This window comes from Haemaphysalis longicornis, unplaced genomic scaffold (assembly GCF_048455015.1).
Source record: "Haemaphysalis longicornis isolate Haplotype H1 unplaced genomic scaffold, Haemaphysalis longicornis Haplotype H1 scaffold_7, whole genome shotgun sequence".
NCBI classification, from domain to species: domain Eukaryota; kingdom Metazoa; phylum Arthropoda; class Arachnida; order Ixodida; family Ixodidae; genus Haemaphysalis; species Haemaphysalis longicornis.
This window is the reverse complement of record NW_027526422.1, coordinates 139,288,270-139,303,638: the sequence shown is the minus strand read 5'-3', so window position 1 is coordinate 139,303,638 and position 15,369 is coordinate 139,288,270. Positions and strand designations below refer to the sequence as shown.

Below are 15,369 nucleotides of genomic sequence, written 5' to 3'. Positions count from 1 at the left end.
CCCGACACGTCGTAGATGCTCGATTCACGACTCGGGGGTTAAAAAGAAGGCCCCTTCACCCCGTGTAGTCAGAGTGGCACTGGCTACCACAATAAAGAATACCAAACAATTACGTTAACATAAATACCCTAGAAATTACAGGGTGGCCCAGCCTCCCAGGTAGCCTGCTTGGTATGCCAAGAGACCGGTACTCTGAAGGTCGTGGGCATGGGTCCAACCCGGGAAGCAGGTCTTTCTCCAAATTCTTGTCTTTATTTCAAGAAATAAATGTACTTCAGCACGAAAAGAGAACGACGTAATTCCTTCTTGCCTCCCCTGACATTTACAACACTGATTTCCTTTTCTCTCTCTCTCTCTCTCTCTCTCTCTATATATATATATATATATATATATATATATATATATATATATATATATATATATATATAAGTAAAGAGAGAGAGAGAGTTAGAATGGGAAATGAAGGCGCCGGTACATTAAGACAGAAATTAGGGTGGGCAGTCAAGAAAGCCAAGAAAAGCAAAGGGGAAAATGTGAGAAGTAATTCATTATCCTTGAATATGGTCCGAACCCACGACCACCATATACACGTCTGGAGCGGTGACCACAACGCTACAAGTAGGGCTGTTCTGCCCTCCCTTTTCTCGGGTGTTTATACAAACATAATTGTTTCCTGCGCTTGGGGGTGGTAGCCAGCACCACTCCGACTACTCGGGGTGCAGGGCACATTCTTTTTAACCCCCGTGCAGTAACTCGAGCGTCTACAACATATCGAGAGTGGCCGACCACCGCTGAACCATCTTAAGCTACCTATGACACCAAGACCGCTAGACCCTCGCTATGCATGCAGCGAGGGTCTCTTTTGTGTTCATGGGTTCGTATCTCAGCCGGGGGGCATGTTTTTCTCCAATTTCTTTCTGCTTTTATCACCCAGCCCGGAGCATGCATCGGCGACGTGCAGTCCCTCCTAGACTTCGTTCTGGATACTGCAAAAACGATCATCCTGCACATCGGAACAAACGACCTGGCCACCGTCAATGGATACACGGCATTCGAAAGATACAAGGCTCTCCTGGATTTGATTGGTCAACAATGTTCGAAGGTGTCTCGTGTGTACGCGACCATGGTGCTGCCAAGAAGAACGAACCGCCGCCTCAGGATCCGAAATTACCGGTTTGTCGGACGGTGCCACCAAGAGGCGTCGTTCTTCAATCGGCTTCTCCGGAACTACTGCCGACGATCAAGAACGCTGTTCTACCTTGACCACGAGCTGCAGTTCCATCCTGCGGCACGAGTTCTTGCAGCAGACGGCCTTCACCCCAGCTTCGAAGGCGTCGCTCTCATAGCCAGCCACCTCCATGGCATATGCCTCAGTAGGAGGTGCCCGTCTACAACCTGGTCTTCAACCTGGCCCGCCAACTCCGCGCCGGCGGAGCCGTCCCTTCAGGCCTCAACATCACCGCCGCGCAGCTACGCCGCCTCGGCCGCTCCCCCTGCGGTGGCTTCCACTGCAGCTTCTTCGAGCCGGCAGTACAACTTCCGCTCAAACACTTCAAAGTTCCTGCCCCGCGGCCGCCAGGATTGACTGTGCCCTACTGATGCCGGCAACGCAACCAAACATAATGTCTCTAGGAAATTTTTAGATGCCACAAAACTATACCGACAAACGTGTTCGATATGAGATGCATGCCTCCACTCTTAAACAGTACCTCAATTCCTCCATTGTGCCCAAAGGTCTTGCAATATAATTAAAACCAGCCACAACTGAGTTGTCGCCTGCGAATAAGGAAAAGTGGGACAGTGTGCTCAAGTCCGCTTCATTGGACTTGATACGCATAATTATCGATCACTACCAGACAAATTATGAACTTTTGGTAAGGAACAAAAAAATTCTCTTTCCCCATCTCAGCAACCATGAGATCGAGTCATTAGCCTCGCACGAATTAAGGGTTCGAGATAAGCTGTCTCATGTCAAGGCCAAAAAATTCTCGCATGATAATGTTACCCCTAAACCAGACGGGCCCCCTGCTCGCACCTGACCAGTCACACAGCAAGAAGATGTCGAGAGTAGTAACATAGCAACTTGTCAGATGCGGTTTTGTCCAACGCCGATTTGAGCATACTTTCTAGGTGTTTGAGTTTTTGCCCAACAACAGGGTTTTTTTTTCGAATTCCTGCTTTTTAAAGATCTGGGAAATTTTGCCCGTACCATGAGGTTAAAGGAATACTTTCATGACCGCGAAACATGTAGTGACACTGCTAAATTGCTTTCAAGCCCTCAACACTGGACACCCCCCCCCCCCCCCCCCAACTGGACGAGTGCTTAGATATGTATATCAAAGCTGTGCAACAAGACATCATTGAAGCTTACAAAAAGCAGTCTACCTTCCGCCATAACCTCTCCATCAGTGAAAAAAAAAATTCCCCGCATTTCCCCGAGGGGAAGAATGTGAAAGTGCGAATGCACGAGTTGAATTTGCGCGGTTCGGCAATGTTCGCGAAAGAGAGATCACACACACACACACACAACTACAAAGAAAGATGCATTTATTCACAGACACCTATTTGTGCTGTCGTTGTACTTGATTGCTAGAGCGGATCTCAGCTTTGAAATTTCGTGTCAGTACTCCTTTAAGCGGGTGCATTAGCCCTTCTCACGCCCGATTCCTGGCCAATCCCCCACGTGGGTATGTGCCATGTCAGCGGCCAGGCAGCGCGCGCCCATCTCCCCCCGTTGCTAAGGAAGACGAGGAGCGCGCGCACCCGCAGCTGTTGCTATGCGGACTACGGCGGCGGACGATTCAGGCTCGCTTAAGAAGTGCATTCGCACTTAAAAAATCATTAGAAACCCTCTCTTACCGCACTGCCAGTGTAATTCAACCAGCTGACAAAGGTGGTGCAATAGTAGTACTTAACCAGCTTGACTACGTTAAAGAAGCACAGAGGCAGCTATCAGACTCGTCATTCTACAAACCACTCGAAAATGATCCTACATCCGACTTTAAAGAAATCGTTACAGAACATCTCAGTCAATTGGGGAAGGATGGGGTAATAGAAGAAACAACACCCCATTCACTTTTTCCGCTTAATCCTGTAGCCGGCAGGTTTTACTTGCTGCCAAAAATCCACAAAAAAGAGAATCCCGACCGCCCAATCGTCGCGGGGATAGGCCCCATCCCAGAACACCTTTCGCGGTACGTGGACTCGATAATTAGCATCATACCGCCTAGTTTTCCTTCCTACATTAAAGATACTAACCACTTCTTTTCGGACATTTTAGATTTGGATATTCCCAGCAATTCTCTCCTGGTTACAATGGATGTTGCGTCACTCTACACATATATTCCGCACGACGATGGAATCCGAGCAGCAACTCACGCTTACAGGGAAGCAACCTTTGACAAACTTGTTGATGGCTCTACACTAAGCACTCTTCTTCGGCTGATTCTAGAGCTTAACAGTTTTGAGTTCGATGGAAACCGCTACGTCCAAATAAGTGGCACATTTACGGGAACACGCGTAGGGCCAAACTATGCCAATATATTTATGGGCGTCCTAGAGGGAGAATTTCTGAATAGCCGGAGCTTAAAGCCACTCTATTATAAGCGTTTCATTGATGATGTATTCCTGATTTGGTCCCACGGGCAGACGAACCTGCTAATCTTCATAGACGGGATCCGGACAGTTTATCGAACGCCGTTTTATCGAACGCCATTTTATCGAAGCCGTTTTATCGAACGCCGTTTTATCGACGCACGTTTTATCGAAGCCGTTTTATCGAAACTGTTTTTTTCTGGCCTTGTCTTGTAACAAAATTTGCAGTATGTTTTTTTTTAGTTTCCCCCTCGCTACGTAATTTGCAAATCTTCTCTTCGAAGCAAGCATATTTAACAGAATTTGTAGTCTTTGTACCAGTTGGCTTTTATTTCCAGTGAGCTTTCTTTTTGTTTTTGCGATGAGCGAAATTTGTCTCCAAAAATTTTGTTCTGTTCATTGCGCTGATGGTACTGCCATAACGAATCCCCTTGTATCTCTATTTCACCCTCTGATCCAAAGCATATCACAGCACTGTGGCGTATAGACTAGAATGCCTCGATATCGTACTTTCTTGTATTCACCGCTTTTGTGTCGACACACAATTTAATTATTTCGCCGCGTATGTTTTACTTCAGTAAGGCACTTCTTGGCGCTTGTGAGTCCAATGTCAAAAACTAACTTGAACGCCAGCAAAAGTCCTTTTCGATGTCTGCCTCCCTAATTCGTAATAGGCCCTGAGTTAAGTTGCTAAGAGGTTACCAAGCCTTGCCCTACTGTTTTCGATGCCTTGCTTAAAACTAATGAGAAAAAAGTTAGTTACAAAATTGGTCACCATACTACAGGCTGGTTCGTTTTTATCTCTCCCCGCCTCGTTGCACCCCAGCATGGTTTAGCCCATTCTCTTTTACATTTTTATCATACGGCATAAAAAAAACATTAAGATCAAAATAGTAAACACCAAAAAGAGAGAAATCGTGAAAGTCTACTCAACAGAGCGCCGACGCCTGATTACCTGGAAATAAAAATTAAAATTGACAATAAGGAACAACGACCAAACAAAATATAATATGGCCCGTGCGATTAGCTGAAGGAAGCACACAAAAAACCAACAAAATGCCTTGTTTGGTCCGGCGTATTCCTCCAAGGCCAACAAGGAAACGTAAGGTTGGTGAATCGAAGGACGGACGTAAGAGTGCCGACGCATAAGTAGAAAATTATAGGAAACCCTGCATTTTTTTTTTATTTGAGCATGATCAACAGATGCTATGACGACCTGTTCTACTTGACGAGTTCGCCTATGACGAGTTGGCCGCGACGGGTTCACTGTGACGAGTTCCCTTAGACTCTACCAACTCTGTTGGGGCCTCACTTAATTTCACTGTCGGAACCCCCCATCCTCCCCCCTGTTCCATTTATATAGCAGTAATCTTTCCGAAGTTCTTGGCACAATATTTCTCCAGATACAACAATGTGACCACACGGTCCGAGTAGGAATCGTGTGTAAACCACGTGAAAAATTGGGGAAGGACAATACTGGATCACGTAATGATGAAAAATGGCGTAGGGTATTTGAACACCTAAATACACCGATACTGTACAGCCGGTAAAAGGCTTGTCTATAACACAGCGTTCGTACTCTCAGCCCTATCTTGCCGCGCCGGAGCGGGATTTGAATAAAACTACTGCGGAATTCTGAAGTCTTAGCCCTTCGCTTTTGCCTCCGACATGTTTGGAACGAGTATGTTTCGGCAGTTTTCGAATGTAGCTGGTTGAAGTTGAAATCGCTGTTATAGACAAGCGTTTTACCGGCTGTACATGTAATGAATATTGCGCACGGTGTTGCTATAATAGTTACTACTATAGTTGCGAATTCTGTAATATAAACAAGGGGGACATACATGCTTGAGTGCAATCAAGGAAGAAAGAAATGTTTTTAGAAAATTCGAATAAACCAAAGGTGATCAAAAACACTGGAAAGACACGTCAACATATATAGGCAGTTTTTTGTATGCAATGCACGGTAGAGGCAATATAGAATGGAACTAACTGCAGGTTAGGTTAACGCAATAGCCAGTTAAACAAAATAAATCCCGACAATTACAATCAATGCCGTAAAACCACACTTTCGACAAAACGGACGTAAGTGGTTCGATAAAACGGCATTCGATAAAACGGCGTTCGATAAAACGGCGTTCGATAAACTGTCTGGGAACCTTCATAGACGCTTTCAACTCTGCGCATCCCTCCATTTCTTTTTCTTACCAATACTCCCCGTCTACTGTTAATTTTCTTGATGTAAACGTCACTGTCTGAGAGGGCAAACTGATTACTAAACTGTACCGAAAACCGACCGGCAAGCAACAGTACCTACATTTTCAAAGCAGTCACGTCAAACATTGCAAAACCGGAATTCCCTATAGCCAAGCTCATCGTTTTCGTCGAATTTACTCAAAGGAAGAGGACTTCTATGATAATTGTAAGGAGCTACGCAGTGCACGTGTGAAACAAAAATATACCGTTGAAATAATTGACAACGCTATAGACAGAGCACGAAACCTGAATCGCTCAGACCTTCTCAGAGGCACCAAAACCTCCCACGACACCCCCAAACGAACTTGGTCTTAACACATTCCGCATCTGTTCCCAAAGTCTCGCCTATACTAAAAAAGCACTATAACATTCTTACCCAAAGTGAGCGCCTAAAACATATTTTTCCGGAGCCCCCACGGGTTGTGTACAGAGAAATAAAAACATTAGGGATGTCCTGACCTCATCCAAAATAAGGACTCAAACGACCGACGGATGCAGTCCTTGCGGGAAGCATCGATGTCAAATATGCACGCACATGTCCACAACGGAAACCGCGGTCAGTTCAGCCTCTGGCTTTCGTCTAAAAATCGGAGGAAACCTGAACTGTGATAGTTACAATGTGGTATATTTGCTCGAGTGAACGGTGTGCCACCTACAATACATCGGGCAAACACAAAAGTCGTTCAGAACTAGGTTTAATAATCACAAGTCACATTCCAAAATTCTGCCATTACTTCCGTTGTCAAAACACGTTAACCTTCCTGGGCACTCTTTTGACCACCTCCGAGCCACGATATTATAATCTGGGTTTCGCTCTCACCATGATCAACTAATCCGCGAATCGTACCTCATTTACAAGTTAAAATCCGCATCATCAGGCATTAATGAGAGTTTGGGGAAATTATCGTTTTTGGTGGGTACCTCAGCCATTTTCACCTTTTTCCTTTCTTTCTGTTTTTTCTTTCTTTCTTTTTTTTTTGTTTCATTCGCCCTACCGAACACTGTCAGCCACCATACGTTCCCCCCCTCCCCGGGACCCTTGTCTCTCCTCTTTTTTTTTCGTGGAATAGTAGCTGCATTCCCAGTACGCCTCCGCTCCCGCGGTTGGCAGCCCCCTTTGAGGGGTTAAATTTGTTATCGCGAACGCGCCGTCCGCGCGGTCACTCACCATTTTCTATGAGCGCGGTTCCCCCACCACTGCGCTTCTTGCACAGTTTAGTTCACCCTAAAATTTCTCATTCATTACTAACTTCTTTGCATGCCTCCATCATGCTGTGACAAGCTTTTATCATATACACGGCAACTTGTTGACCCTTACTGGCGACCGATTTAATAGTTGCTTCCATGCAGGACACACCTAGCTACTTTGTACCTAGCTAAATAATTGGTTGCGTTTCTGGCACATGCCGTCTTCTGTGACTTCTGTGAACTTGTAAACTGCCCTGACATTCCCCACGCCACCGGTGATTGGTATTTTCAGGAATGGATGTGTGACCGGCGGCTCCCGTTCTATATTTGTTGTTCTTGTACTTTGCATTTCGTGTGTCGAGACGTTCCCTGCACCAATCATTTATTCGTGTAATTCGTATGTAAAGTGTTTTTGAACAGCTCCCTACCCTGTCTTTTTTTTTTATGGATCAAGTTGTATGTTGCCGGGTTTTTTAGAAAAGAGTCTGTCGTCATGTATAGTGCCCTCCCTTCCCTGTTACCTCGCCCCAACCCGCCAATGTTGTTAACAAGGGTGCACTGCAGCACACCTTCTGCACCTATATAAGGGTGCGTGCTCCTACGTTGTGTGTTACTCAAGATGAAGACTGCTCCTCTAGACTAAACGTCAGTAAACCGCTGTTTTCGTTTTTAATCGTGCGTCTTCCATTTTCTCAACTATTTCTTCTGGCTCCTCGAGAAGTTTCCCTTACTGCGTATATATATATATATATATATATATATATATATATATATTATATATATATATATATATATATATATATATATATATATATATATATATATATATATATATATATATATATATATATATATATATATATACAGGGAGTAGTAGAACTTTGAAGATGGTAGAGAACACAAGAGAAGAAAAACTTCGAACAAGGTAAAAGCCCGATTGTGGCCTACGTTTCAGCAAAGAGAACTAGCTTTCCTCAGGGCCCTGAGGAAAGCAAGTTCTCTTTGCTGAAACGTACGCCACAATCGTGCTTTTACCTTGTTCGATGTTTTTCTTCTCTTATATATATATATATATATATATATATATATATATATATATATATATATATATATATATATATATATATATATATATATACCCCCGAAAGTGAAGCAGAACACAGTCGCCCAGATAGCCGAATTGGTAAGGCATTCGAGATCTAATCGAAAGGCGTGGGTTCGGTCCCCACTCTGGGCGCGTGTTTTTCTTTCTTTCTTTCTTTCTTTCTCGCTTCAATTAATATGAAAAAAAGTATAATTTCACTAACGGTAAAAAAAATATATATATATAGTCCAACCATTCCCCTGTGCCTTCTTTGGCGTTGTAGACTGCCCGCATTTCTTTCTGTATTTCCTAACGAGCCCCTCATTTCCTAACCATATTATCCTGCGAAAGCTTAGCGAGGGCCTCGGTTGTGGCAGCCTTGATGCCAAGGTAGCATAAGAGGGTTTCCCGCCAGTTACCCGCTTATGACAGGCTGTAGACGTTCGCTTCACGCCCCGGGGGTTGCAAAGAAGGTCCCCTTCTCCCCGTGTAGTCTGAGTGGCGCTGGCTACCACCCTCAAGCGTCAGATACAGTTGTAGTAAATATAAATACCCCCGAAAGTGAAGCAGAACACAGTCGCCCAGATAGCCGAATTGGTAAGGCATTCGAGATCTAATCGAAAGGCGTGGGTTCGGTCCCCACTCTGGGCGCGTGTTTTTCTTTCTTTCTTTCTTTCTTTCTCGCTTCAATTAATATGAAAAAAAAGTATAATTTCACTAACGGTAAAAAAAAATATATAGTCCAACCATTCCCCTGTGCCTTCTTTGGCGTTGTAGACTGCCCGCATTTCTTTCTGTATATATATATATATATATATATATATATATATATATATATATATATATATATATATATATAGATATATATCAAAGTTGCAGTCCTTATTGCCAGTGCTGTTTGGCGTTTTAACAGTGTTTTATAGTGCCGAATGAGGTATGATTGCCTTTTTTTTTATGCAGTAATAAATAATAGAAAATTCAAGTCGAGAAAAAATGCGCCGTTTTTTTCGGAAGCGGGAATCGAACCCACGACCTCCGCATAACGCGCGCGGTGCTTTACCATTGAGCTAGTTCCGCGGCGACTCCCTCTCGATTATACCGCGGGGTTTTGTATTTCGGACTGCTCAGAGCCCGGTCAACTAGCGCCGCCCCTCGACCACCGCGGGAAGACGTAGAACGTCTTTTCCCAGCGGCCACACGTAAGACGTGGTCGGAAGTCGGGGATAGCCAAAGGCATTTCAGACTGCTGAAGCCAGAACCCTCGTAATGCATTTTGTAGAACAGAGACGTACGGGACGAGGGATTCCGTAAGGACACATATCAAAGTTGCAGTCCTTATTGCCAGTGCTGTTTGGCGTTTTAACAGTGTTTTATAGTGCCGAATGAGGTATGATTGCCTTTCTTTTTTTTTATGCAGGAATAAATAATAGAAAATTGAAGTCGAGAAAAAATGCGCCGTTTTTTCCGGAAGCGGGAATCGAACCCACTAGCTCAATGGTAGAGCACCGCACGCTGTATGCGGAGGTTGTGGGTTCGATTCCCGCTTCCGGAAAAAACGGCGCATTTTTTCTCGACTTGAATTTTCTATTATTTATTCCTGCATAAAAAAAGGCAATCATACCTCATTCGGCACTATAAAACACTGTTAAAACGCCAAACAGCACTGGCAATAAGGACTGCAACTTTGATATGTGTCCTTACGGAATCCCTCGTCCCGTACGTATATAGATATATATTTATATATATAGCGAATCAGAAATGCGAAATGAGGGGCTCAGTGAATTAAGACAGAAATAATGGTTGGCAGCCAAGAAAAGCTCAGAAAGCAAAGGGGGGAATGCGTTGGGTTGTAGAAAGATACGAAGAATTTTTTGAGCCAGAAAGAAAGTGGTGAAAAAATGCCCGCCGGGTTGGATCCGAACCCATGACCTCCAGAATACCGGTCTGGTGCGATAACCACTACGCTACCGGCGGGGCTGTTTCCCCACCACTTTCTCGGGTATTTATGTTAAGCTATTTTTTGTTTCCTGCACTCGGGGGTGGTAGCCAGCGCCACTCGGACTACTCGGGGTGAAGGGGACCTTCTTTTTAACCCCTGGGCCGTGATTCGAGTGTCTACGACATGTCGAGAGTGGTCGACCAGTGTTGAACCCTCTTAAGCTACCTTTGGCACCAAGACTGCCAGAACAGAGGCCCTCGCTATGCATGTAGCGAATCAGAAATGGGAAATGAGGGGCTCAGTGAATTAAGACAGAATAATGGTTGGCAGACAAGAAAACCACAGAAAGCCGTCACTGAAAAAAATGGGCAAACCTTCAGAAACTTAAGCAGCACAGGGTCGTCTCTAGCCTAAATTTTCTTTACTACAGAAACTTAAAATTGTCGCGGGAATACTACCTCCAAGGGCCTTTCAGACGTTCAGCGAGAAGACATCATAGTAAGATATATTACTATTAGGCAGCCAATCAGCTGAATTATTTTTCGAAAGTTCACTTTGTTTCCTCGTGCAATTTCTTACTGGAATAAGTTAACTGAACGAACAGTGAACTCGCTGTCGTTAGAAGAATTTTCCCCACGTATTGTATATATGTGTTCTGGTTGAATCGTCGTATTTTTAAATTGGAAGACATTACGAATGCATATCCTTGTTCGGACCCCTTTGCGTCTATTACATATTTATGTTTTTTACTTATATGTGTGGGGCGTTTTTAAACTACTCCAACCAATACTGATATGTTTTTATGTTCACTCCTGCATGAGCCCGACCAGGACGTAAAGTATCGGTAAATAAATAAAATATCTGCCCATTTACGAGTGGCATTAGTAGGAGAGCATCACGTAGGAGAGGCATTAGTAGCCAATTCTCAGATTTCTGCACATGTTTTTGCCTTTTTTTTTAAAGTCTCTTCTACGGACATCTTTCATCTATAGATCTCTCGAACCCGAAGACAAAGCTACGCTCCAAACAATGAGCATAACAGCGGCTGATAAATAAATTTCAGCCGCACGTACGAACACCAACTGCAGAAAAATCCAATTCGTGCATTACTCAAGATGTTGGGTATCTTTATAGTACACTTTCGCCGCTACAAATTTTGTGTCAAGAGGGCAGTATCGGCCTAAGGCATTCGGAAACTTTCATCGGTCGGAAATATCAGTCAATTCCGGAAAATTTGGTGCATACAAGTTTTTAGTGCATGACCCTTTGCTTGTAAGTACATTTTGGGGAACAGTTTCGAAGACGGTAACGCATTTTTTCAGAAATTCAAATGGGTTGCAACGATACGGGTTCAAATGAGAAGGGTGCTTTGGGAGCGGGTTGTATCGGGAAGGGCGTTTCGGGAACGGGCTGAAACAGGAACCGCCCAAACGGGAAGGTCATTTCGGGAGCGGGCCCACACGGGACGGGTCAAGCGGGAAGGGCGTTTTGGGAATGGGTTCAAACAGGAAGGGGTCAAACGGGAATGGGTTCTTTTGGGCTACACTCTATAATACACGTCTGTACCGATGACCACAACGCTACAAGTAGGGCTGTGCTCCCCTCCCCTTTCTCGGGTGTTTATACAAACAATTATTTCCTGCGCTTGAGGGTGGTAGCCAGCGCCACTCCGACTACTTGGTGTGCAGGGCAGATTCTTTTTAACCCCCGGGCTGTAACTCGAGCGTCTACAACATATCGAGAGTGGTCGACCACCGCTGAACCATCTTAAGCTACCTATTGCACAATGACCGCTAGACCCTCGCTATGCATGCAGCGAGGGTCTCTGCTGGGAGGTCGTGTGTTCGGATCTCCCCCGGCGGGCATGTTTTTCTCCACTTTCTTTCTTTCAAAAAAAATCTGCATCTGTTTCAAATATAATGAATGACTTACGACAGTTTCCTGTTTCCTTTCCTTGGCTTTCTTGACTACCTACACTTATGTCTGTCTTATTTCGACAAGCCCCTCATTTCTCATTCTGATTCACTGCACGAATAGCGAGGGTCTTTTGTCTGGAAGTCTTGGTGCCATAGGTAGCTTCAAGAGGGTCCAACGTTAATCGACCGCTCTCGACATGTCGTAGACGCTGGAGTCAGGGCCCAGGGAGTTAAAAAGATGGTCCCCCCTTCACCCCCAAAAGTGGCGCGGTTACCATCCACGAGCGCACGAAACGATTACAATAATATAAATACCAGAGAAAGGGGTGGCGAGCCCAGCCCCGCCGGAAGCGGGGTAGTCATCGCACCAGACACGTATTCTCGAGGTCGTGAATTCCCATCCCACCCGGCGGGCATGTTTTTCTCCACTTTCTTTCAAAAAATATTCACCTCCTTCAAGGATAACAAATGAGCTACCACATCCTCCTCTTTGCTTCCTTGGCTTTCTGTACTGCCTACCTCTATGTCTGTCTGAATTCAATGAGCCCCTCATTTCTCATTCTGAGTCACTATATTGTCACGTACCCACAAGCATCTGAATGAACTTTTAATTTGTGACATCCCAGCCGAGGCGACGACGACGACGAAGGAGCGCTACCGGGAACGCATCATCATCAGTGTTTTGCTCTGGCAGCTCGAGTGCTTCGCGGTCAAGAGCGTTCTTCTCCGCTGCTTCTTCTATTAGCGTTTTAGTAAAGCTCACCAACACCCCCAACGCGTATTTGCTGTACGCGACACTGGTGGAGGTGCGGGGTACGACTACCCCATGCAGAGGACCCCTTCGGCCAGCCCGGAACGGCCTCACCCTGTCCACACACCTGTCCATCGGGCTAGTCGTCGCAAACGCGGACTGTCTCCAGAGTGCGGTTACCTTGACTTCACTGCACCTAGACGTCAAGCGCCAGCACCCCAAGTAATGACGCAACCACTTCCCTGCCAGGTAACTCTCCAACAGCCACGTACGCCGGCCATTTTTCACGGTGAGGTGTTTGAGGACGTCGAGGATTGGCTGGAGCAGTTTGAGCGGGTCGCATCGTTCAACCAGTGGGACGCTCGTCAAAAGCTGCGTGAGGTGTATTACTCGCTAGAACATGGTGCAAGGACGTGGTTCGAGAACCGCGAAGCGAGGTTATCTACTTGGGAGGAATTTCGCCAGGAGCTGCTGGAGTCATTCGCCAGCAGCGACCGCCGTGACCACGCTCAGCGCCTTTTGGAGTCTCGCATCCAAAAACCGAACGAGACGGTGGCGATGTTTGCAGAGGACATGGCACGCCTCTTCCGTAGAGCCGACCCTGAAATGTCAGAGCCGAAGAAACTACGGCATCTAATGCATGGCGTGAAGGAACAACTGTTCGCCGGCCTCGTACGAAATCCACCCCGCACAGTGAAGGATTTCATTAAGGAGGCCACAGCCATCGAGCATGCCCTGCGGGACAGATGCCGGCAATATGACCGGGTTACCGGCGGTTCTCCAAGCGCTACTGCTGCAGCGACGGCATCCAGTGACAGGTCCCTGCGTGAGCTCGTGCGATCGATAGTTAGAGAGGAACTACAGCTGCACGGGATAGGCTCTTCACAGCCTTCGCATGCTTCTGTCGCCGACATCGTGCGTCAGGAGATCCGGGAAGCGTTGGCCATTCCGGAGAGCCAGCCGCAGCAGCTCCAACCAAGCTATGTGTCGGTTGTCCGTCGTCACCCACCTGTACCGCCTATTCCAGCACCTCAACGGGCTCCCCAGACCGATTCCTGGCATCAGGGAGTGCACACCAACCCGCATCCCAGGCCTCGAATGGAAGCTTCAGCTGGACGACAGGTACGGAAGTCCGACGTCTGGCGCACAAATGACAACCGGCCGCTGTGTTTTCACTGTGGCGAAGCAGGCCATATCTACCGCCGCTGTCCGTACCGCGAAATTGGGCTTTCCGGATTCGCTCCCACGGCTCCACGCCCCTGCTTTGGACAAAGACCCCCTGCTATCGAGGAATACCTTGCTGCGAGACGAGACCTTTCGCCGAACCGTCGACCACGTTCACCGTCCCCAGCGAACGACGTCTCCCCTAACCGTCGAAACTTCGGCGGGATACTGCGAGGCAGATCCCCAAGCCCTAGGCGGGGAAACTAAAAGCAGCAACCTCTGGAGGCAGGGTTGCTCGTAGCCTAATTACGCAAGACCTTCAAAACCCCTCGACGTCTCCGACGGAAAAGGATACCACAAGAATGTCTTTCGCCGAAGCTGGAAGCGCCGACCTCGTAATTTGTATAGATGGACATGAAGTGGTTTCTCTTATTGACACCGGTGCAGACTACTCTATAATTAGTCAGACCCTCGCCGATCGGTTAAAAAAAGTGAAGATGCCGTGGTGTGGACTTCAGATTCGATCTGCTGGAGGCCATTTAATGAGTCCAATAGGGAAGTGCACCGCCAGAATCGCCATTGGTAACGCTGATTTTGTCGGCAGTTTCGTGGTCCTCGCGGAGTGCTGCAAGGACCTTATTTTGGGGATGGACTTTTTAAGAGAATACAACGCTGTGATCGACGTTGGTGAACGCCTAATTACATTCTCGTCGAGCCACCGCCCACCAGAACTCGCAGCATGCCGAGCGCCGTTGCGGGTTATCGACGAGGACGGGAACATACCACCGCGGTCATGCATGATAGTTTCAGTTCACTGCGACATGTTTAGCAATGTTGACGGCATAGCAGAGCGAATCGATGAACTTTTGTTCCGTCATGGCATCGCAGTTGCTCGAGGCGTGTTGCATGTAACCGATGGCCGTGCCGCATTGCTGCTTACTAACTTCAGCAATGAACGCCAACATGTCGCCAAAGGCACGACAGTTGCCTATTTCGAAGATATAGCTGATGGCGAAGACTGCTTTGCGTTACAAGGCGCCGCACCTGGTGAAACCAGCTCCGATGCCATCATCGATGTCAACTCCGGCTTGCCTCTCAGTGAACAACAAGCCCTCCTCGCGCTGCTGACGACCTTCAAGGACTGTTTCTCTTCGACATCTGGCGTGCGTCAAACTCCGCTTACAAAACATCGCATCATTGTTGATGATAATGTGAGGCCGCTTCGTCAAAACCCCTATCGTGTCTCTGCGAAGGAACGGGACGCAATTCGCAGCCAAGTGGAGCAGATGTTGCGCGACGATGTCATCCTTCCTCCTCGAAGTCCGTGGGCATCACCCGTCGTTCTGGTCAAAAAGAAGGACGGCACATTGCGATTTTGCGTTGATTACAGAAAGCTCAATCAAGTGACAAAGAAGGACGTGTACCCATTGCCCCGGATCGATGACTCCCTCGACAGGCTTCGTCATGCCCGTTACTTTTC

The 15,369-nt window shown here is 46.6% G+C and overlaps 1 protein-coding gene across 1 annotated transcript; it reads left to right on the top strand.

Moving 5' to 3' along the window:
- Positions 1–12,798: 12,798 nt before the first annotated feature.
- On the top strand, positions 12,799–14,432 carry LOC144146573 (uncharacterized). Its single transcript, XM_077678515.1, has 3 exons — positions 12,799–13,711; positions 13,773–13,847; positions 14,408–14,432. The coding sequence occupies exons 1-3, from the start codon at positions 12,801–12,803 to the stop codon at positions 14,430–14,432; spliced, it is 1,011 nt and encodes a 336-aa protein (XP_077534641.1). The 5' UTR covers positions 12,799–12,800.
- The last annotated feature ends 937 nt before the right edge of the window (positions 14,433–15,369 follow it).

What these genes read in the sequence shown, in the direction of transcription:
- LOC144146573 (XM_077678515.1), top strand. Translation starts at nt 12,801, where the DNA reads ATGCAGAGGACCCCTTCGGCCAGCCCGGAACGGCCTCACCCTGTCCAC. An exon ending in CAGCTCCAACCAAGCTATGT is followed by an intron (nt 13,712 to 13,772) that starts GTCGGTTGTCCG and finishes CGGGCTCCCCAG; the next exon opens with ACCGATTCCTGGCATCAGGG. An exon ending in AAGCTTCAGCTGGACGACAG is followed by an intron (nt 13,848 to 14,407) that starts GTACGGAAGTCC and finishes TGTGGACTTCAG; the next exon opens with ATTCGATCTGCTGGAGGCCA.